We start from the raw sequence: 24,021 nt of genomic DNA on the forward strand, positions 1-24,021 counted from the left end.
CCATATGTATATCACTCTAATTTCACATACCTTGTCATGTCGTGCAGCAGTAAAAACAAACTAAAACTCCTAAACTACAGCTACCACTACATCAACTACTCGCCGCTATTTCCGCAGCCTGGTTTCCCATACCATATTATGTCGCATGTGATGTTCAGTCTTGCAAAGTGAAGTGAGAGGAATTCCACCTCTCCCAGATCTTTCCAAATTTCTTTCCGATCTTTCCGGGCATCCCCTATTTTGGAACAGCGTACGCTCATATGGAATAATTGAATTCACCAGTTTAATCCAAAATCTAAGGGAAGGATCCGAACCCCCCATCCACCTCAGTGCCAGCACCTTCCGTGCCATAAACAGCGTCTCACGCAAGAAGATCCCAGTGTAGCGATCCCAGATCTCCTCCCACACCCCAAACAAGCAGACCAATGGCTCTAGAGGGACAGGGTCCTGCACCAGGGACGTCAGTAGTGTAGTCACCTCTCTCCAGTAGCACTGGATAGTGGGACATTGCCACACCATATGGATAAAATCAGCATTTGGCGAGTGGCATCATATACACTCCGACGATTGAAGCCGACCCATCCGAAAAAGTCTCAGTGGAGTCAAATATGATTGATTTATTATATATAATTGTATCATTCTGTTATTAATGGATGGTGACACTCCAATCGGAGACTCCAGAATCTCCTCCCACTCCTCCTCTTGCGTATCAGGAATGAGCTGTTCCCACTTCATCTTAATAGAGCTTATGGTTGATTCTGCCCCTACCGACAGCATATATGTGTACAGAGAGGATATGAGACCCTGCAAATTAAGGATTCCTATCAGAGGTAAAGATGAAATAATACGGTCCACACCCCCATCCCTCATTGTTTGACTGAAGAGCCGATCTCAGCTGCAGATAGCGAAAAAATTGAGATCTCGGAATATCGTGTGTGGACTGCAATTGTTCAAAAGACTTTAAGGTCCCCTGGTCATAAAAAACAGCGGATGGGTGATTCAGCAGCTCGGGAAAATAATTATTACTCCATAGGGGCATTTCAGCTATAGCATCTCTAAACCCTATTACCTTCTTGATTTGTCTCCATATTAATCGTGCCAGCCGGAGCAGGGGCAACAGACGTGGAGCGCTAGTTCTTTCCAACTCAAGGAAACCTAATGGGCAATCTGCTTGCGCAGCGTGGAGCAGGTGGCTTTCAGAATTAGGGAGGCAACTACCCGGCATCCATTTATTTAAAGCTTTCGCCTGCCCAGCCAAGTAGTATAGGAAAAAATCTGGCAGCGCCGCCCCACCTCCCTTCCTTGGTCTTTGTAGAGTGGACAATTTGAGTTTAGGCCTAGTTTTCCCCCAAATAAAGGACGTGACCAGAGAATTAAGATTAACAAAAAAGGACTTGGGCACCGCTACCGCACTGTGTTGGAGCGAATAGCCAAATTTAGGGAGTAATATCATTTTAATCAGGTTGATGCGTCCAGCCACAGATAAAGGGAGCCTACTCCAAAACGCAAATTTAACCTTAACTAGATCCAGCAGCGGATGGACATTAAGTTGTAGATCAAGTGTACTATTATTAGAGATGTGAATGCCCAAATATTTAAAACTAGATACAATAGGCAGCGAGGAGAGAGCCTCCAGCCGGGGAATCGGAGCGTGGGAAAGGGGTAACAGGGCAGACTTTTCCCAATTTATATGTAAACCTGAATATTTACTGAATTTATCGATAAGGGATATCACCTGTGGCAAAGTTTCTTCCACATCATTCAAGAATATCACCATGTCATCGGCATATAGGCCTATGGTATCTACCCGACCTGCTATATCTATACCTTGGATATTAGGGAAGGACCTTATGCGTATCGCTAGTGCCTCAATCGCAAGGGCGAAGAGAGCCGGGGAAAGAGGGCAACCCTGACGGGTTCCCCTATGCAACTCGAAAGACTCAGATATAGAATTATTTATTATAATACGGGCCTTAGGTTTCATGTATAATATTTTGATCCATGTTATAAACTGATTGCCAAAGCCATACCTTTGCAAACATGCGGAAAGGAAAGGCCATTCAAGAGAGTCAAAAGCCTTGGCAGCGTCTAACGATGCCAATGCCCATCTGTTATCTGGCACCAGGGAGCTATATTAGACTATTGATTGGACTCTTCTGATATTAATAGAGGTACTTTTGCCAGGCATAAAGCCCGTTTGATCTGGATGTATGAGATTCAATATAATGGAATTCAACCTAGTAGCCAGAATTTTGGTGAAAATTTTATAGTCCACGTTCACTAATGAAATGGGACGATAGGATCCACAGTCTAAAGGGTCCTTCCCCTCCTTCCGAAGCACTATATTAGCCCCGTAAAAGGATTCAGGCATAGAATTCCCCTCCCATATTCCCCGAAACACCTTTACCAGAAGTGGCGTCAATATATCCCGATACTTCCTATATAGTTCAATGGGTAACCCATCAGGCCCAGGGGCCCTCCCAGAAGCCATGTCTGTCATAGCTCTATTTATCTCCTCCACGGTAAACTCAGCATCCATAAGGGCTCGCTGTTCCAAATGCAATGTGGGGAATGATATATCTGACAAGTAGTCTAAGCCCCCCAAAGTGTCAAAGTCACTTTTAGATTCATATAGTGATCTATAATCATCCCGAAAACAGCCGAGAATATCCTCGGTCGAAGACACCAGTGTACCGTCCATCTTGCGAGTTTGCAATGTCATATTAGAGGTGTTACGTTGGCGCACCAGGTAGGCCAAAAATTTGCCCGCCTGGTTCCCCAATTCGAAATAGGATTGATGAGTAAAGAATAATTTTCGCTTAGATTTAGTGTCCACGTGCTGAGTATATAACCTCTGGGCAGCCAGCCACTCATTCCTGTTCCCACTGGTTTGGTTAGATATATATGTTGCCTCTGCATCTTTCAGTCGTTGCTCCACCAAGTCATCCTTCCTTGCGGTTACCCGCTTAATATAAGAGATCGTGGAGGACAAACAGCCCCTCAGGTAAGCCTTAAGGGCATCCCAAAATAAATTAATATCCCGGGGTTCCGGGTGGGACGCGATGAAGCAATTCAACTGATCGATCGTTCTGTCCGGAGACCCCATCAGTTTTAACCAGAAAGGATTTCATTTCCAAGCTATCCCACTGTTTACTCGCCCATATTTGAGTTTAAGGACGACCGGACTATGATCAGAGATTCCCCTACTTCCATGCTCTTTATCAGCCACCCACATTGCTAGACCGCCAGAACCGAATATATAGTCTATGCGTGATAGCGTTTGGTGGATGAGTGACAAGTGTATTCCTGTAACTCGGGGTGACGTACCCTCCACAAATCCAACCACCCGCCACCCCCCATAAATGATGAAAACGGGGTTGTAGTCGCTGGGGAGGACTCCCCAGTCGTTCATCATCCAGCCTCAACTTATCATGGTGATTATTCATAACCATATTAAAGTCGCCCATACAAATAACATCTGCGTCTGGATAGTTAAGAGCAAAACTCATTGCCTTCTGCAGAATGGATATTCGAGCCGGAGGGGGGTTATAGATACATTAGACCACATATTTCCTGTTGTTTATCAATGCGTAGACAAAAATAAAACGACCCTCAGGATCCCTCCGAGTTTCCCTCGCCTCCCATCTTACGTCCCTATGTACCAACAGCGAGACCCCCCTCGAGTAGCTGGTGTGGAATGTATGGGCAGACCATTGTACCCAGGGTTTCTGTACGCACCGCGCTGTATCCCTAGTTAAATGTGTCTCCACCAAGGCCACAATGTGAGGGCGCTAATGTCTGACCTGTGAAAAGACCTTGATCTTTTTTCGAGGAGTTTTTATTCCCCTCACATTCCATGTCATACATATTAACTCCGACCCCATATTTTGCTCCTCTGGACATGATGCAAAGTGTTACCCGGGCAAAGTGTAGAGACATCACATGGAGACTGAAATTGTTGTCGACTGCGATTCTAACCAAAAAAATACCAAAATCCTCTGCGGAAAAAAACAACAACGTGAATAAACAACAAACAACGTAGGAGCAAAGTCCTGTACTCCCACCACAAAACAAACAAGGGGATACCATCACTGAGCCCAGTGTCCGGTATTGTTGGTATCCTGGACGCCTTCAAGTAAAGCTCCAATCAGCCGATTAATGGAAAAATACCAACTGACAATAGATGCCTTAGGATTCCTTTTCAGCAGACCCTCCATGAGATTGCAGCCACTCCACCGCCTCTGCCGGATCTGTAAAAAACGAAGTAGAACCCCCATGGACCATCTGGAGCCGGGCCAGGTAAATCATCGAGTACACAACATTTCTCTCCCGTAGATGTCTTTTGACCTCCGTAAATTGTGCCCGTTGTTTCTGGAGTTCCGCAGAGAATTCCGGGAAAATCGAGATTGTGGCATTGTTGAACTTAATAGGGCTTTTTTGCCATGCCATCCATAGAGCCACGTCTCTATCCCTGCAATTGAGAATACGCGCCAGAAAGGGTCTAGGCGGGGCTCCCGGAGGAAGAGGCCTAGTAGGGACTCTATGAGCTCTTTCCACCGCAAAGATTGAAGAGAATTTGTCGCCTAAAGTGGTTTTAAGCCAATCTTCTAAGAATTTCTCTGGATGCTGTCCCTCCGATCGCTCCGGCAGGCCAATAATTTGGATGTTGTTCCGATGCATTCTATTCTCCAGGTCATGGAATCTGCCACTTTCGTTTAGCCTCCATGAGCGTGATGGTGTCCTCCACCTGGGATACCCGCGTCTCCACCTCCGTAATGCGACCCTTCATGGCTTGCATATCTTGTCGGAGGCGTCCCACCTCGGTATATACATCCTCTATCTTCCCAGACAGAGACGTCCTGGTCAAGGATGTGGCCTGCATGAGTTGCTCGGATGCCTGTTTAAGGGTTAATTCCTCCTGCTCACTCTCTCCCCCTCCTTCAGAGGGGCGGCTCTTACGCTGAGCTTGTGAGGAATTATTTTTAGTAGATCTAGAGCCCTCAGCATGATCTACTCTGGCATATTCTTTAAGCTTTTCAGCCGCTGTTCCAGACCCCTTGGAATGACTCAAGTTAGAGGCAGTGGGGCACAGCCGGATAGTAGAAACCGTGCACTCAGGATTCTCCAAATCAAAGTGGCAGAGTATGACGATCAAGTGATGGCAGCAGGGTCCCAGGTACAGCACAGACCCACAGCACCTCACAAAGAGGCAATGTCCAGCCCCAGGCAGCAAGCAAGGGCCCCCACAGCCCAGGGAGCAACCCTCACAGGGACCACAGCCAGGGAGGGATCCAGGTCCCGACAATTATGGCGCTGGCAAGGGCAGGCAATATGGTAAAGAGGGACGCGGGGCCCAATTTTCCAGGGCACACACCGCTTGTCCCCCACAAATGGTTAAATTATCTGCTCACTGTCCTGCTCCCTCAGCGCTGCAGTGATGGGGCCCGGCGCCGCGTCTCTCACCAGCAGAGCGCGCGCCTCCAAGTTGGCCGCCGCCCCGTGCAGGCCCCGCCGGCCGCCCAAGTTTTTAGAGCCGCCGGCACCAAAGAGTCCAGCTCTGCTCTCCCGCGGGGGGTCCAGGAGCGACCCTGGGTCCAGAGGGGTCAGAAGAGAGGCAAGTGTGTCAATAAAACGGGTCCGCTGATCGGATGGTGTCAGGAAGTCAGGAGCTTCCACAAAGCTCGTCCTACTCCGTCGCTGCCATAGCCACGCCCCCCCGGCAAATGAGGTTTAACACAGATAAGTGTAAGGTTATACACATGGGAAGGAGAAACAGATGCTACAATTACTTACTAAATGGGAAACTGCTGGGGAAATCAGACATGGAAAAAGACTTAGGCATCTTAGTCAATAAGAAGCTCAATTGGAGTGCCCAGTGTCAGGCAGCTGCCACCAAAGCAAATAGGGTCATGGGATGCATTAGAAGAGGTCTGGGGACACGACATGAAAACATAATTCTCCCTCTGTACAAATCACTCGTCAGACCACACTTGGAGTATTGTGTGCAATTTTGGACGCCGGTGCTCAAGAAAGACATTACTGAACTTGAAAGGGTTCAAAGGCGGGCTACTAAAATGATAAATGGAGTTGGTTCATTACAATACCCAGAAAGGTTATCAAAATTAGGTCTATTTACTCTAGAAAAGAGAAGACTTAGGGGAGACCTAATATATATGTACAAGTATATCAGAGGGCAATACAGAGATCTCTCCAATGAACTGTTTGTACCAAGGACTGTGACAAGAACAAGGGGGCATTCTCTTCGTCTGGAGGAAAGACAATTTCTACACCAGCATAGAAGAGGGTTCTTCACGGTAAGAGCAGTGAGGCTCTGGAATTCTCTTCATGAGGAAGTGGTGATGGCCAACTCACTTAATGAATTTAAGAAAGGAATGGATGCTTTTCTTGTGAGTAACAGTATAGAAGGTTACGAATAACATAATATTATAGGTAGATGGTTGACCCAGCTTAGGGGAAGGAATTTTTTTTCCCTATGGAGAAAATTGGCTTCTGCTCTGTGGGTTTTTTGCCTTCCCCAGGATCAACAATGCAGAACAGCTGCACTAAAAATAGGCTGAACTAGATGGACATAAGGTCTTCCTTCAGCCTTCAAAACTATATTAATATGTTACTATGGCAGGATGTCATTTCCTGCACCATGACGGACTATGTCCGTCCTGTATTTAAACTCACAGACAGCTGACAGGCATGGCAAGAAGTGCGGGGACCCATGCCATCGGTCCCCGCACCCAGAACGCTGTGATTGGTCAGTCAATCTGACTGACCGATCACAGCATGATTGGGCAGGAGATGCTACAATTTCAGTATCTCCCGCCTGGTCAGTGCAGGAGCTCAGTGCTGCGGTGGTTGAGCTTCCTGCACTACCAGCCAGGAGCGGTGTCTGTGCCCGCCCCTGGCTGTTATCCCCTTGATTGCTGTGATCAGGCGCGATCGCAGCGTTCGGGGGGGCAGAGGGATGGGAGCAGGACGCTTGGTATTTGCCACAGAACACCAGGATTGGCAAATTCACCACTGGCGCCATGTGCTCTTCACAGATGAAAGCAGGTTCACACTGAGCACATGTGACCGACAGGACAGAGTCTGGAGACGCCGTGGAGAACGATCTGCTACCTACAACATCCTTCAGCATGACCAGTTTGGCAGTGGGTCAGTAATGGTGTGGGGTGGCATTTCTTTTGGAGAGCCGCACGGTGTTTGACTGTGAGCACAACCCCCATCTGTGGACGTCGGGCACTAAGACAATCCTCATGGAGTCGGTTATTAACCATTTGTGCAGACACATGCACATTTGTGGCCTGCTGGAGGTCATTTTGCAGGGCTCTGGCAGTGCTCCTCCTGTTGCTCCTTGCACAAAGGCTCAGGTAGCGGTCCTGCTGCTGAGTTGTTGCCCTCCTATGGCCCCCTCTACGTCTCCTGGTGTACTGTCCTGGTAGCACCTCCAGCCTCTGGACACTACGCTGACAGACACAGCAAACCTTCTTGCCACACTCGCATTGATGTGCCATCCTGGATGAGCTGCACTACCTGAGCCATTTGTGTGGGTTGTAGAGTCCATCTCATACTACCATGAGTGTGAAAGCACAGCCAACATTGAAAAGTGACCAGAACATCAGCCAGAAAGCATTGGCACTGAGATGTGGTCTGTGGTCCCCACCTGCAGAACCACTCCTTTATTGAGGCTGTCTTGATAATTGCCAGTAATTTCCATCTGTTGTCTATTCCATTTGCACAACAGCATGTGAAATTGATTGTCAATCAGTGTTGCTTCCGTGGACTGTTTGGTTTCACAGATGTTTGATTTACTTGGAGTTATATTCTGTTGTTTGTGTTCCCTTTATTTTTTTTTGAGCAGTGTACATTGCAATGCTGGAGCATTACAATGTATTATACCTGCAATGAAAGTGAAAAAGTGAAAGTCTCATAAAGGGACAAGGTAAAAAAAGAAAATTTTTTAAAAAATATGTAAAAAAAATATTAAAAATTAAAAAAATTCCCCTAATAAATACACATTTTTATGTAAAATAAAATAAACAAAAAAATACACGTTTGGTATTACCACGTCCGTAAAAATCTCCTCTATAAAAGTGTCACCCTAGTTAACCCCTTCAGTGAATGCCATAAAAAAAAAACGCAAAGAAGTAGCAAATTATACTTTTTCCAAGGTGTATCATCATACCGCTTGGAAAAAGTGGAATAAAACACGATCAAAAATACGAATGGTAATAAAAATAGTATCACTGAAAGCGCCATCTTGTCCCGCAAAAAACAAGTTGCCATACAGCTCCATCAGTGGAAAAATAAAAAAGTAATAGCTCTCAGAATAAAGTGATGCAAAAATAATTATTTTTTCTATAAAAGTTTTTATTGTGTAAAAACGCCAAAACATAAAAAAACTATATAAATGAGGTATCGCTGTAATCATAGTGACCCGAAGAATAAAGCTGCCTTACCAATTTTACCACATGCGGAAAAAAAACCCAAACAATTCCTGAATTGCTGGATTTTGTTCATTATGCCACCACAAGAATCAAATTAGAAAGCAATCAAAAAATGTCATGTGCCCGAAAATGGTACCAGTAAAAACATCAGCTCGTCCCGCAAAAAAACAAGCCCTCACATGTCTCTGTCGGTCAAAATATAGAAAAATTATAGTTCTCAAAATACGGCAATGCAAAAACTGCTTACAAAAAATTCTTACAAAAAAAGCGTCTTTTAGTGTGTGACAGAAGCTAAACACAAGAAAAGGATATAAATCTGGTATCATTGTAATTGCACCGACCCGAAGAATAAAGTCGCCTAATCACTAATACCGCATGAGGAACGGCGTAAAAGTTAAAACCAATTCTTCATCTTTTGTGGATTTGTTCATTCAGTCAAAGATCGCAGTAAGGCGATCACAGTGGTTTACCCCCCACATATGGAGTATCAGCGTACTCAAGACAAATTGCACAACAACTTTGAAGGTCTAATTTCTCCTATTACCCTTTTCTTATTTGTTATTTGGGGGCAAAAAGATCATTTTTGAGGAAAAAAATATGATTTTTTTATTTTCATGGCTCTACGTTATAAACTTCTGTGAAGCACTTGGGGGTTCAAAGTGCCCATCACCCATCTAGATAAGTTCCTTGGGAGGTCTAGTTTGCAAAATGGGGTCACTTGTGGGGGGGGGTTTCTATTGTTTAGACACATCAGGGGCTCTGCAAACGCAACATGACGCCCGCAGACAATTCCATTAAAGTCTGCATTCCAAAACGGCGCTCATTCCCTTCCAAGCTCTGCCATGCACCCAAACAGTGGTTCAACCCCACATATGGGGTATCAGCATACTCAGGACAAATTGCACAACAACTTTTGAGGTCCTATTTCTCCTGTTACCCTTGTGAAAATAAAAATTTGGGGGCAAAAATATAATTTTTGTGGAAAAAAAAATATTTTTTATTTTCTCTGCTCTGCGTTATAAACTTCTGTGAAGCACTTGGGGGTTCAAAGTGCTCACCACACATCTAGATAAGCTCCTTGGGGGGTCTAGTTTGCAAAATGGTGTCACTTGTGGGGGGTTTCCACTGTTTAGCCACATCAGGGGCTCTCCAAACGCGACATGGCATCCGCTCTCGATTCCAGCCAATTTGACATTCAAAACCTCAAATGATGCTCCTTCCCTTCTTAGCACTGCCATGCGCCTAGAATGTAGTCTTCCTCCACACATGGGGTATCTGTGTACTCAGGAGAAATTGCACAACAAATATTGTAGTTCATTTTCTCCTGATACCCTTGACAAAATATAAAAAATTGTGTCCGAAGTAAAATTTTGGGGAAAAAAAGTTAAATGTTTATTTTTTTCCTTCCACATTGCTTCAATTTTTGTTAATAAACTTCTTGAATGTGGTTTTGCGCACCTTGAGGGGTGCCGTTTTTAGAATGGTGTCACTTTCGGGTGTTTTCTGTTATATTGACCCCCAAACTCACTTCAAATGTGATGTGGTCCCTAAAAAAATGGTTTTGTAAATTTTTTTGGAGAAATGAATAATCGCTGGTCAAATTTTAACCCATATAACGTCCTAACAAAAAAAAACATGTTTCCAAAATTGTGCTGATGTAAAGCTGACATGTCGGAAATGTTATTTATTAACTATTTTGTGACATCAGTCTCTGATTTAAGGGTACAAAAATCTAAATTTTGGAAATTGCAAAATTTTCAAAATTTTTGACAAATTTCCGTTATTTTCATAAATAAACGCAAGTTATATCGAAGAAATTTTACCACTAACATGAAGTACAATATGTCACGAAAATTCAAACTCAGAATCAGCGGGATCCTTTGAAGCATTCCAGAGTTATAACCACATAAAGTGACAATGGTCCGATTTCAAAATTAAGGCCTGGTCATTAACCTACAAAGTGACTTGGTCCTTAAGGGGTTAATTAAACTGTACTAATACTAACATCCATGTTCATGTGAGGATTCCAAGACACTTTGCTTTAAACTTAAAAAAATGAATTAAATGGGTTTCACATCCTGCTGTACATGCTTTTTTCACTAAAATGCTGCAAAAACTAATGTTAACCTTTTTTGCTCTTACTCTTTGTTTTCTATGGGTGAAAAAATGCTGCAAAAATGCAGTTTAAAAAAAGAAAAAAAAAAAACGTTTTCCAATTCAGTTATGGGGATTAAAAAATCAAGTGTGTGCATGAGATTTCTGAAATCTCATAGCTTTTGCTGATACTGGAAAAAAACAACTTTTAATTTTCATAAAAAATGCAGCAAGAAAGCTGAGCAAAAACAAATATGTAAAAAATAGCCTTAGACTTAAAAAAAATTAAGAAAAGCAAATGATAAGCTGTATTTCCAGTATAAATTGTAAAACTGCTCATTTAATCAATTTATCTTTTTGCTTTATATTTTAGTTTTATTGATTTTTTTCTGTTTAGTTTGTTATATTTTATTTCAAAGTCTGTTTACTTATTAATTATGAACCCATATGACTTATGTTTCCAGACAGGTTCAACTTGGGATCATCAGTTGTTTAACATTTTGTATTTTAATTGTGTAAAAATCGAAGCTTAATCTCAAGGTCAAGCCAGGTGACAGTAATATCTTAATTAATCTTAAAATGAGCAGTAACAAGCTTAAGGTTAGAGAATTAACCTGCTTTTCTGTTTGTTTGAGTTGCATGCCTTGAATTAAGATTGATGAATTGCCCTGTGAATGTAGAATCATATTTAAACTTTTAGTATAATAAATTTGTTTTTTGTGCTTTAGCTCCAAGAAAATTTAAAGCGGATATCTGGGACTTTGTAATGAAAAAAAAAAAAAATGTGCCAAAGCACTAAAAGGCAGGTAGTTGCTATCAACCTGGCTATTGTGCCTGGTGCTGTTGTTCGCCAACCCAGAGCGGTCACAGACCGCTCCTGCCAGTGATTCAGTTACCTCTACCGACGTCACATCGACAGAGCGGCAGCTTTTTTTTCACCCTGCTCTGTCAATGGGTGTTACTGCCAACGTCATGCTGTTTGACAACAGGCTTTCCCAATTAGGCAGCAGGGAGCTGGCTGTCAATCAACATGATGTCGGCAGTCCCACCCCCGTCAACAGAGAAGAGGGGAAAAGAAGCCGCCACTCTGTCAACATGATGTCAGAAGAGGAAGCTTACCGTTCTGTGGCAGCGAAGATTGGTGTCAAGCACAACAGGTAGGTAGGTAGCCGCTACCTGCCAGTTAGTGCTTAGGCACATTTTTTTTTCTACAAATTCCCGGATATCCCCTTTAAAATGTCTAGCCCTCTGTTCAATTGCTATTGATTTCCATTTGACAATACTTGTGTCACGAATGTGTAAGAGGCTGCAGACTGTTGCATTGCATCTGTCGGCAGAAGGTCTCAGTAGTTTGCATTGCAGACGAGTGGCCACCTCCCCCGGTGCTAATGGCTACACCTGGACCTGAGTGTTGATATACTTCCCGCTTGCTGCTTTCAAGCGCAGGTCATATTTCCATTTTCTGTTTGAGGCTTGGAGCTGTAGCATCAAAACACTATAGTGTCCAAAAGGTAGTATATAGGCACTTCAACCAAAATAATATACACTTAAGGGGAAACAAGATGTAACTAATTTACCCACAATGAAGAGAACCATAAAAAATATGTAATAAAATCTCACAATTTTATTGGGTACAAAAAGATAAATATAAAAGGCTACGTATCCATTTGCTCATAACATACCCCAAGGGGGCAAAAGCACTGACCGCGAAAAAAGAGGGAATAAGTAATAATATTCTTACTATTTAACACCAGTTAATCATTAGCATAATGCACACAGATGACACAATATATTCTGGTATATTCAATACAATCAAATTCCCCCACACACCACCACTGAAACTAATTTTCTACATCCATATTCCTTCAAGGCAACACTGTCAGAGGTTACCAAATCTCAGTTATATAAGGTGCCAGTGCCTAATTGACCCAGACAGGTCTATTATTAATCGCCACAAAAGCAGTTGCTGCCAACATCTGATAGCGGTGTAGCTTGTAAATACCTTAGCCAAAGTATAGTGGTGATCATAGTCCAGTGCAGAAACTCCCGCTCGGGGGTTTCTGCACTGGACTACGATCACCACTTATTTCCTACGATCACCACTTATTCCCTCTTTTTTCGCGGTCATTGCTTTTTGTGTGTGATTTTATTACATATACATATTTTTTATGGTTCTCTTCATTGTGGGTAAATTAGTTACATCTTGTTTCCCCTTAAGTGTATATTATTGGACCTGTAGCAGTCTGCCATCATCCTTTTGGAGTTTGGAGGATTTTGGTGTTTCTCTCTGAGTCTTCTCAAGCTAAGTGTTCCCTTGTTTTGTTTGTCTATCCCAGTTGTCTTTAGCGGTAGTGAGGATTGACTAGCTCTCATCCTGTCCTCCCCAGTACAGGGCTTATCGCCAGGGTCAGGCAGGGATTGGGTATCCTGCTCGGCGATAGGTGTGGAACCTGTATAGGGATGATGGGAAAGAGGGTGAAATTAGATCTGTCTAGGGATCTCATCTCCCCAGTCCATAGTGTTTGGTTTCCCTTCCCTTATCCCTTTGTGCTGCACTTAGTGTGTCCTACACTGTGCATGACATTATCACCCGCCGTTCTCGTTTGTAAAAGGAAAAAAAAAAGTTTTTTTCTGTGTGGGTTTTTTTTCCCTTTGCTGAGTTCATGGGTCCCATTGCTGCGCTGGCAGAGCAGCTGCAGAGGTTGTCAATGGAGGTGACTGACCTTGATTCTGAGGTTCAGCGGCTGCAGGCCCCTATTGTGGGGGATGTGGCAGGTAGGCGGGCCCAGATTGAACCAAAAATTGCCCTCTTGGACAGGTTTTCTGGGGGTAGGGACAGGTTTTTTGTGTTTAAGTAGGCGTGCAAATTGTACTTTAAACTTCTTCCTTACTTCTCTGGAGATGAGGAACAATGAGTAGGAATTATTATTTCACTGTTGCAGCGGGAACCTCAGTCCTGGACTTTTACACTACCATTGGATTCGATGTGTCTCCATTCTGTGGAGGAGTTTTTTAGGGCCCTTGCCCTTACCTATGATGATCCTGAACGTATTTCCTTGGCTGAGTCCAGGCTGCGTCACACTCAGCAAGTAAATCGTCCAGTAGACACTTAAAGTTCTGAATTCCACAGGTGGTAAACTGACACCAAATGAAATGACTCAGCTCTCAGAAGCCAATTCCTACAGGGCCTCACTGAAAAGTTAAAGGATGCATTAGCAGTGTAGGAAACTACTGTTTCTCTGGAGGCTGCGTTGGCTATTTGGGTGGATAGAAGCCTGAGGGACAGGTGGGTAAGACCACCTGCTTCTGGACCCTCTTTCCGGGTAAGAAGATCCCGGTGTTGGAGGAAAGGTCCGGGGGTGAAACTATACTTGTGGAGTTAGAGCAACCCATGCAGTTGGGTGGTGCATTCACATCTCATGTTTCCCCTGACATTTACAAGAAAGAGTGTGTTTTTTTGTGGGAAGAAGGGACTTTTTATTGGGGCATGTCCTGCAATTCCAAAGCAAAAAGTTACTTGATTAACCCTTGGGAGCCTTGAGATTGATAATCAAGGGATGTGTTCATCTTCAACCTGCAATTCTTGTTTTGTCCTGACAGCAGAGGTGGTGCTAGAGAGCAGGTCAGTGTTTGTAGACAGTGGAGCTGGAGTCAGTATGGTGGATGCTAAGTTTGCTAGAACTCATGGTTTTGTCTGCACTAACTTGGCTAAGCTTATTCCTATTTGCGCCATTGACTCAGCATCACTTGCACAGAGAACACTGACACAAATTGTACATAAAATAACATAACTGAAGGTGGTTTGTTTTTTTATTGTGAAGTAATTCCTTGTTATGCCCTGAAGGGTCTCTACAATCCAATGTTTCTGGGTTTGCCCTGGTTGGAGAACTATAATCCAACTGTGGATTGGCATTCCAGAGAGATTGTAAAGTGGAGAGATTACTGTCATATTAACTGCCTAAATGTTTTCCCTTCTGCTGTATCTATAGGGTCCTTACTCGCATTTTGTCTGACTTGGAGGACCCTGCCCCAATTTTGCAGAAGGGGGTAGGCATCTTGGCCTTGTACACTGACCTGGAGGGTAAGGTGTTGGAGGCTCAGGGAGATGGCCCTTCCTTCTGCCCTTCGGGGAGGTTATTAGTGCTGTCTAAATTGTGCCTCACAGTAATTAAAGAATTTCATAGCTCTGTACTTGCTGGCCACCCAGGTGGTAAGGCAGCTGTGGACCTCCTTTCTCGTTGTTTTTGGTGGCCAGGGCTGCATTGGGATGTGATTGACCAAGTGTCTACCTGCAATGTTTATGCATGTTCTAAAGTACCACATACCCGTCCATCTGGTCCTATTTCACCACTACCTGTTTCAAACAGGGTTAGGGGAGACAGGTATAAAGGTATGACTGTCAGTAATCACGTGCCAGGTCCAGATCGGAATGTGAATGACTTTGTGTAATTGTGTACCAAGAGTTTCAGGTTGAGGGTTCCTGCCTGGAAGTTGGGACCTAGATTCATTGGTCCCTATAAGAAAACCACCGTCATTGGTCCAGCAGCGTTTCATCTTGAGCTACGTCAGGCTCTTAAGGTCTACAACGTTTTTCACAGGTCTTTGCTCATAAGATATGTGGAACCCCTTGAGCCCTCACCCCTACCACCTCCCCCAATTATGGTTGATGAAAACCTGGAGTTTCAAATTTCAAGGATTGTAGATTCTCGCCTCCAACGTTGTTCCCTACAATACTTGGTGCATTGGTGGGGTTATGGTCAAGAGGAAAAAATGTGGGTTTCTGCATCAGAGGTGAACGCCCCCAGGCTGTTTCATTCGTTCCACACCTCTCATCCTGAGAAACCTGTTTTCTGGAGGAAGGCCACTCGTAGAGGAAGGGGTACTTCTACGGATGTGTCAGAGGCTGCAGACCGTCACATTTTATCTGTCTGCAGAAGGTCTCAGTAGTTTGCTTTGTGGATGAGTGGCCACCTCTCCCGGTGCTAATGGCCACACGTGGACCTGAGTGTTTATATACTTGCTGCTTGCAAGCGTGGGTGATATTTCCATTTGCATTTTCCTTTTGAGGCTTGGAGCTGTAGCAGTCTGATATCGTCCTTTTTGGAGTTTGTAGGATGTGGATGCTTCTCTCTGAGTTTTCTCAAGCTAAGTGTTCCCTTGTTTCATTTGTCTATCCCAGTTGTCTTTAGCGGTAGTGAGGATTGACTAGCTCTAATCCTGTCCTCCCCGGTGTATGGCATATCGGCAGGTTCAGGCAAGGATTAGGTATCCTGCTCAGTGATGGGTGCAGAACCTTTATAGGGACAATAGGATAGACAGAGTGACGCTAGATCAGTCTAAGGGTCTCCTCTCCCCCATTCCCTAGTGTTTGCTTCCCCTTCCCTTATCCTTTTGTGTTGCACTTAGTCTGTCCTACACTGTGCGTAACAACTCGCAATTAACAAATGTGCAGTACACCATGTGCAGAATTATTAGGCAAGTTGTATTTGAGAGGATTCTTTTTATTATTGAATAACAGCTATGTTCTCAATCAACCCAAAAGACTCATAGATATCAAAGCTTAATATTTTTGGAAGTTGGAGTGGGTTTTTTTTTTAGATTTGGCTATCTTAAGAGGATAACTGTTTGTGCAGGTAACTATTACAGTGCAGAATTATTAGGCAACTTAATAAAAACCAAATATATACCCATCTCACTTGTATATTTTCACCAGGTAAACCAATAGAGCAACACAAAATTTAGAAATAAACATTTCTGACATTCAAAAACAAAACGAAAAAAATCAGTGACCAATATAGCCACCTTTCTTTATGATGACACTCAAAAGCCTTCCATCCATAGATTCTGTCAGTTGCATGATCTGTTTACGATTAACATTGCGTGCAGCAGCCACCACAGCCTCCCAGACACTGTTCGGAGAGGTGTAATGTTTTCACTCCCTGTAGATCTCACATTTTATGAGGGACCACAGGTTCTCTATGGGGTTCAGATCAGGTGAACAAGGGGGCCATGTCATTATTTTTTCTTCTTTTAGATCTTTACTGGCCAGCCACGCTGTGGAGTATTTGGATGCATGTGATGGAGCATTGTCCTGCATGAAAATCATGTTTTTCTTGAACGATACCGACTTCTTCCTGTACCACTGCTTGAAGAAGGTGTCTTCCAGAAACTGCCAGTAGGTCTGGGAGTTGAGCTTCACTCCATCCTCAACCCGAAAAGGTCCCACTAGTTCATGTTTGATGATACCAGCCCATACCAGTACCCCACCTCCACCTTGCTGGCCTCTGAGTCGGAGTGGAGCTCTCTGCCCTTTACTGATCCAGCCTTGGGTCCATCCATCTGGCTCATCAAGAGTCACTCTCATTTCATCAGTCCATAAAACCTTAGAAAAATCAGTCTTAAGATATTTCTTGGCCCAGTCTTGACGTTTTATCTTATGTTTGTTGTTGAAAGGTGTTCTGTTGTGAGTTCATTTTCCCCTTCACCATTGAGGTCTGATGAACTCCCTCTTCTGGTGAAGGAAGGTAGTGAGGCTGATTATAAAGCACCTGAGCAGAATGATGATGACTGGGTGACTGGGATTGCTGACTGGATATAAGGCAGCCGACGCCCTTCTGCCTTGCGGGTGATTACTCTGAGGGATTCTTGGAGACCAGTCTGATTCCTGCTCCTCAAAAGCTAAGTTTTCTGCTCTACTTTTTGCATTTGTGTTTTGGTTTTGTTTTGCCTTGTTTTTCTGGATTTCTGCCTTTCCCTGCTGTGTGAGCTGAATTCCTTTTTGCTCTGTCTTCAGATAATACCTGAGTACTGATATAGTGTTTTTGAAGCCTAGCGTCTTCAGGGCTTTTTTCCCTATCAGTCTGTTGGCTCTTGTTTTTGAGAGGGTTTTGGCAGATTGCAGACAGCAGCTTTTCTGTTCTGTCCTATTTAGTTAGCTTGGGCCCCATCATTTGCTCAGCCTATCTTTCTATCTGTGTGAGTGTTTTTTCATCTTGCTTCACCGTCATTATATGTTGGGGGCTGCCTATTGCTTTGGGGTCTGCTCTGGGGCAGTTTAGATTTCCCTTTCTCTCTTTAGGCTATGTAGTTCTCCGGGTGTGATCGAGGGGTCTAGGTCACCGTAGGAACCCCCCACGGCTACTGCTATTTGTTGTTGTTAGGTTCAGGGGTCTGCAATCCGATAGCTGCCAACTTCTCTCGTTTTCTGGACTTAGCTAGTATTTCTGTTTTTGCCGCCTACGGTGACTCATTCATAACAGTGTTCATTTTTCAGCCTTCCTTAGCTTGGCCATGTCCCTGAGTATGCCACGCCTTGTGCTTTTTGATACTCCAGTAACGTTGCAGCTCTGAAATATGGCAAAACTGGTGGCAAAAGGCATCTTGGCAGCTTCACGCTTGAGTTTCCTCAATTCATGGGCAGTTATTTTGCGCCTTTTTTTATCAACACGCTTCTTGCGACCCTGTTGGATATTTGCCATGAAACGCTTGATTGTTCGGTGATCACGCTTCAAATGTTTGACAATTTCAAGACTGCTGCATCCCTTTGCAAGACATCTCACAATTTTTGACTTTTCAAAGTCTGTCATCTTTCTTCGGACCCATTTTGCCAAAGGAAAGGAAGTTGCCTAATAATTAAGCACACCTTATATAGGGTGTTGATGTCATTAGACCACACCCCTCCTCATTACAGAGATGCAAATCACCTGATTTACATAATTGGCAGTTGGCTTTCAAGCCTATACAGCTTGGAGTAGGACAACATGTATAAAAAGGATAATGTGATCAAAATACTCATTTGCCTAATAATTCTGTACCCATTGTATTTTGATGAATCAGGCCCATTGTGTTTGCTGGAGGTTTTGTCCGAAAAATGTAGCAAGATATGGTAGTCTATTACAGTTTAGTTTTGTTCTAACCCCTCAATGAAGTAGAGATACTCTAATAGGGTGTTGTCTTTTAATTGCTGAGAAAGATAAATTTCAGCTCACCTTTTGTAAGTTCATGAGAACTGATTGAGAACTCCGAGCATGGACACATCTCTGCCAAGACGTATATTGAAATCCAAGAAAGGAAGGGAAGGTCCAGGTCCAAGAGATAAAATCCAGAATTTTTATTAAATCACATTTAAAAATAAATTCATGGCTGCTTGTGATCAGATATCGGCAAACAAATGAAGTTACCGCATGGGGATATTCCCAAAGTCTCTGAACGCGTTTCGAGCGCAAGTGCTCTTAGACTCAGAGTCTAAGAGCACTTGCGCTCAAAACGCGTTCAGAGACTTTGTTAATATCCCCATGCGGTAACTTCATTTGTTTGCCGATATCTGATCACAAGCAACCATGAATTTATTTTTAAATGTGATTCAATAAAAATTCTGGATTTTATCTCTTGGAGCTGGACCTTCCCTTTCTTTCTTGGTTGTCTTTTAATACCACATGGGCAGATCAGCAACAGGAGTCTTGAGAAATTTGGGGCTCATGGTTCTGGTTGTGCCCTGAGTTCTTCCACTGAAAAGAACTGTCATACTCTAAAACCTCCAGAAGGTCCACATTTTTGGTGGGGCTTGTTTGTAGCCTTTCTAGTTTGTCTCATCTCATATACAGGTGGTATGCCCTTGTCAGACAGTGTACTGTTATCTATATGGCAGCCTTGTTTTTGCTATGTGGGTACGTATGTACAGTTGAAACTAGAAGTTTTCATACGTTATATATGCATGTTTTTCTCAATATCTGACATGGAATCAGAATAAACCATTTCCGTTTTAGCTCAATTAGGATTACCATAATTATTAATATTTGCCAAATGCCAGAATAATGAGAGAGAATGTTTTAAGGCACTTTTATTACTTACTTATTCTGATTTCATGTCAGATAATAAGAAAAACATGCATATGTATCTTTTTATATACAGGGTGGGCCATTTATATGGATACACCTGGGTGGGCCATGTATATGGATACACCTAAATAAAATGGGAATGGTTGGTGATATCAACTTCCTGTTTGTGGCACATTAGTATATGGGAGGGGAAAAACTTTTCAAGATGAGTGGTGACCATGGTGGCCATTTTGAAGTCGGCCATTTTGGATCCAACTTTATAAATGGCCCACCCAGGTGTATCCATATAAATGACCCACCCTGTAGTGTATGTAAACTTCTGTTTTCAACTGTACACTCCCTGACAGAAGTTATGTCGCTTATCCATGTTATGTAAATAAAAGCTTATAACCTGATGTTAAATTCATCCATTGGTTGTAGAATATTTAGAATTGAGAGTCTTCAGTGGTTGATACCTTTTAATGGCTAACTGAAAGGATGATAACAAATTGTAAGATTTTGAGACTACTCAGGTCTCTTCATCAAGTTACAGAAAACTGATGGGACATGTAGAACTAGTCTGAACAGGTGCATACCTAAAAACAGCTTACATATCAAAATTAGGAAATGGTTCTACTCAATTGCATTAAGGCATATCAAAGTGAAATACAAGAAGTGTGAATAGCGTAATGGCTTTTGAAATTTAGGAAAGACACATGAGATACTTAGCACAAAATTTGGCCAAAAAATGTGAGCCCATTCACCAACGTCAAGGTGATCTCATTGAATGGGTCCCTGATCTGACTGCCTAATATCGACACTTACCTATGGCTAATAACTTGGTAAAGCCTGTATTTATAGGAAGTTCGGAACCAAATGTGATTGGATGGAATTAAAATCACAGCATGGTGAAGGGCGGAGTGCTCAGAAAGCTAGCATACAAGTTACAGAAAGCTGACAGCACATCTTGAACCATTCTGAACAGGTGCATACCAAAAAACAGCTTACATATCAAAATTAGGAAATGGTTGCACTCAATTGCATTAAGGCATGTCAATGTGAAATACAAGAAGTGTGAATAGCATAATGGCTTTTGAAATTTAGGAAAGACACATGAGATACTTAGCACAAAATTTGGCCAAAAATGTGAGCCAATTCACCAACGTCAAGGTGATCTCATCGAATGGGTCCCTGACCTGACTGCCTAATGTGAACCCTTAATTGATGTAAATTAAGGAATTTGCTCTTCAGACCTTCTGGGGTCATCACACAACACAGAACTAGACCCCAACCAGAGGGCAATAAAACCTTCACACTGCTTATCTATGAACTTTTCCAATATTTATGTTTATCCCTCTCCAATAATGACAATTCTGCTTCACATCACTTGTCTTATCTATTGCATTATTTCTGTGCTGTCTTGTGTATAAATATGTGATTCTTCAGATTTTTTATTAGTCAATGCCTGATGATGAGACCTGAGTAGTCTTGAAAGCTTGCAATGTGTTACCATCTTTTCAGTTAGCCATTAAAAGGTATCAACCACTGAGGACTCTTAATTCTAAATATTCTTCTATCTACTGGCTAACACTGTACAAAAATATATATCTTTCCTGTATCCATTGATTGTATAAATTATTCTTTTGAAAGCTGAAGCCCTCCGAAATGTGGTTTCGGTAAAGAAAATAAATTGGCATCAATGCAGAAATATTGATCATTTAATGGACACAGAAAGGTCAGATTTTGGCAAGACAAAAGTTTTGTCGCCTGGTCATATAATGCACCTAATCCTAGTTTACATTCTCACCTGTGCTTAGTAAATGATCAGTTAATTAGTGGGTGTGTATAAAAAGAAACTCAGCACCCCAGGCATTCACTTGAGCTGCAACTTGAGCTCTGACAACATGCCAAAAATCCACCCTGCGACCAAAGCCTGGATTATCAAGAGGTTGAAGACCAGATCCAATGCAGAGGTGGCTGGCACCTTTACTGTGTCTCAGTGTCAAGTACAAAGAATTAAAAAAAGATTCAAAGAGACTGGAGATGTGTTTGACAAGCCCAGGTCCGGCAGACCCCGCAAGACAACTGCTCAGGAGGAATGTTTGTTGGTTAGAATATCCAAAGCAAGCCCCTCTTCCACTGTAGCAGAGCTCCAACAGGCCTGGTCACCTCAAGTCTCTGTGTCAACTAGAACAGTTTGTAGGATTCTGTATCGAAATGGCCTCCATGGTCGAATCAGTGCCCAGAAGCCAGCACTAAACAAAAGGCAAATAAAAAAAGTGTGCTATTTGCAAAGTCCCACAGCCTGCTAATCAGATGCATGCTGGAAAAGTGGCAGAAGGTGGATTTGTCTGATGAATCTTCAGTAGAATCACACCACAGCCGCCGCAAATACTGCAGAAGACCTACTGGAGCCCGTATGGATCCAAAATACACCCAGAAAACAGTTAAATTTGGTGGTGGAAAGATCATGGTCTGGGGTTACATTCAGTACGGGGGTGTGCAAAACATTTGCAATTGAGAAGCCTAAAATATCAAGAAGTATTAGCTACCTCTTATATCCCAAATCATAAAAGGGGTCAAATTCTGCAGCAGGATGGTGCTCCATCTCATACAGCCATCTCTACAACAAAGGTCCTCCAGGCAAAGAAGATCAAGGTGCTCAAGGACTGGCCAGCCCAGTCACCAGACATGAACATCATTGAGCATGTTTGGGGTAGGATGAAAGAGGAAGCTTGGAAGACAAAACCAAAGACTCTAGATGAACTCTGGGAGGCATGTAAGACTGCATTCTTTGCTATTCCTGATGACTTTATTTATAAATTGTATGAATCATTGTTGAACTGCATGGATGCAGTCCTTCAAGCTCATGGAAGTCACACAAAATATTAAATATGACTCTAATAGCACCACAACTTCATTCACCAATGTTATGCAACATATATTTGTATTTTAAGTTAATTATTTGTTTGAATATCACATTACTTTCTGTGGCCGACAAAACTTTTGTCTTGCCAAAATCTGACCATTCTGTGTCCATTAAATTATCAATATTTCTGCATTGATGCCAATTTATTTTCTTAACCTAAACCACCTTTCGGAGGGTTTCAGCTTTCAAAAGAATAATTTTTACAGCCAATGGATGAATTTAACGTCAGGTTATAAGCTTTTATTTACATAACATGTATAAACGACATAACTTCTGTCAGGGAGTGTAGATAAATGGATGATCCAATACATTATTGACTATTGTTTTTGTTGCAGGGCAGTTACTTCGTCTGAAAGTGTTTCGAGATGACCATGGCTCGTGGATGACCATGTTTTTCAGCACAATACTTTTACTCTTCATCTTTTCTCATATCTACAATATTTTTCTTCTAATAGCTGGAAATATGAGGTAAGTAGAAACATTTTGCTCAGTCTTAGACTTCACTAATTTCTATACAAGGACATTTTACATATTATAAATTTACAGCAAATCACTAGTTGATATATAAAACCAACAGCAGCAGTGCACAAGGTGCTTAAAATGGGAGACGCTTCCATATGACTGACCAAACTCTGATGCAGATATCCGGTGGGAGCCAGTTTAACAGATTTATATCTATTCTATATACAGTAGCCATCTTGTTTTGTACCTCCTCCCCAATGACAGAAAGTTGATATTACTGAAGAAGGTTCCCTTCAGCATTCTTGTTCTCACAAATCTGTTAAACTGACCGCAAATATTTGCTGACTTTATCAATTTTAAATAAATTCTCATTATTCGCTTTCTGCGGGAGCACAGTGGCTATTTACATGGGTTTTGTTACATTCTAGTTAGTTACTGACTGTGACTGCTCTCTGATGGTCACTGTAATAGGGGCTTCTTGGAAGCAGACTGGCTGTTATAGGCTATTAAGATTGTTGGCTGTCCCTGTATATTGGGATCAGTATGGCTGTCGCTTATTATGTGATTGTTCCGCATGGTAACATTAGGGCATTGTGACTTTTATTAGTTTTGTGGGCACTCTGTTAGCCATTAAGGCGCGCTCTGACTGGTTACTGTCTAGTTGGTTCTCCTGTGGCTACAGACTGCAGGGGAAATCTGGCTGATTGCTTTTCTTCCAGACATTCTTGCTATCTGGTCTGAATTATCTGTTTTCCACAAGTAAAATTGTTAAAAATAGTTGAACGATTCTTTAAAGAGTAACCGTCATTTTAATTTTTGTTTAAAAAATGAAGATAAATTACAAAGTTGCTTTTTACATGTTATCAGTGAAATTAGCTGTTAGCACATCTTGGGTTGATTTTTAGTTTCTACTTCTTGGGTAAAATGTGTAAAATTTGTCTTTAGTGACAACAGCATTTCCCATTACTGAGACAAGAGATGATGGTTACCAAAAAATCTGTGTTTTCCAGAATGTTTTTTTTTTTTTTTGTCATTCGCTCCATAAAAATTCAGTAAAATGGAGAACAGCTGTCTGACATTTTGCTAAACCATATTTGGCTGGTGAAGGTTAAAAAACAAAGTAGATAATTCTCACCGTACCACTCGCTTCTCTGGCCACCTCCACTGCTCGCTGTAGCCCATCTTCTTGCAGCAGACGTGACTTGCATCTTCATAATAGGCTGGGTCTTCTGGACGTGTCTAGGTCTGGAAAAACTTTGTG

The 24,021-nt window shown here is 42.5% G+C and overlaps 1 protein-coding gene across 2 annotated transcripts in view; it reads left to right on the forward strand.

Moving 5' to 3' along the window:
- TMEM117 (transmembrane protein 117) overlaps nt 1–24,021 on the forward strand; it is a 456,251-nt gene that overhangs the window by 129,251 nt on the left and 302,979 nt on the right. For both annotated transcript variants that reach the window (XM_073573233.1, XM_073573232.1), the window contains one exon: nt 22,634–22,766. In XM_073573233.1, the coding sequence (XP_073429334.1) occupies nt 22,634–22,766 (133 nt within the window). The remainder of the gene's footprint in view (nt 1–22,633; nt 22,767–24,021) is intronic.

Source organism: Dendrobates tinctorius, unplaced genomic scaffold, assembly GCF_039654945.1.
Source record: "Dendrobates tinctorius isolate UK_male_01 unplaced genomic scaffold, ASM3965494v1 ptg000035l, whole genome shotgun sequence".
Classification (NCBI taxonomy): Eukaryota; Metazoa; Chordata; class Amphibia; order Anura; family Dendrobatidae; genus Dendrobates; species Dendrobates tinctorius.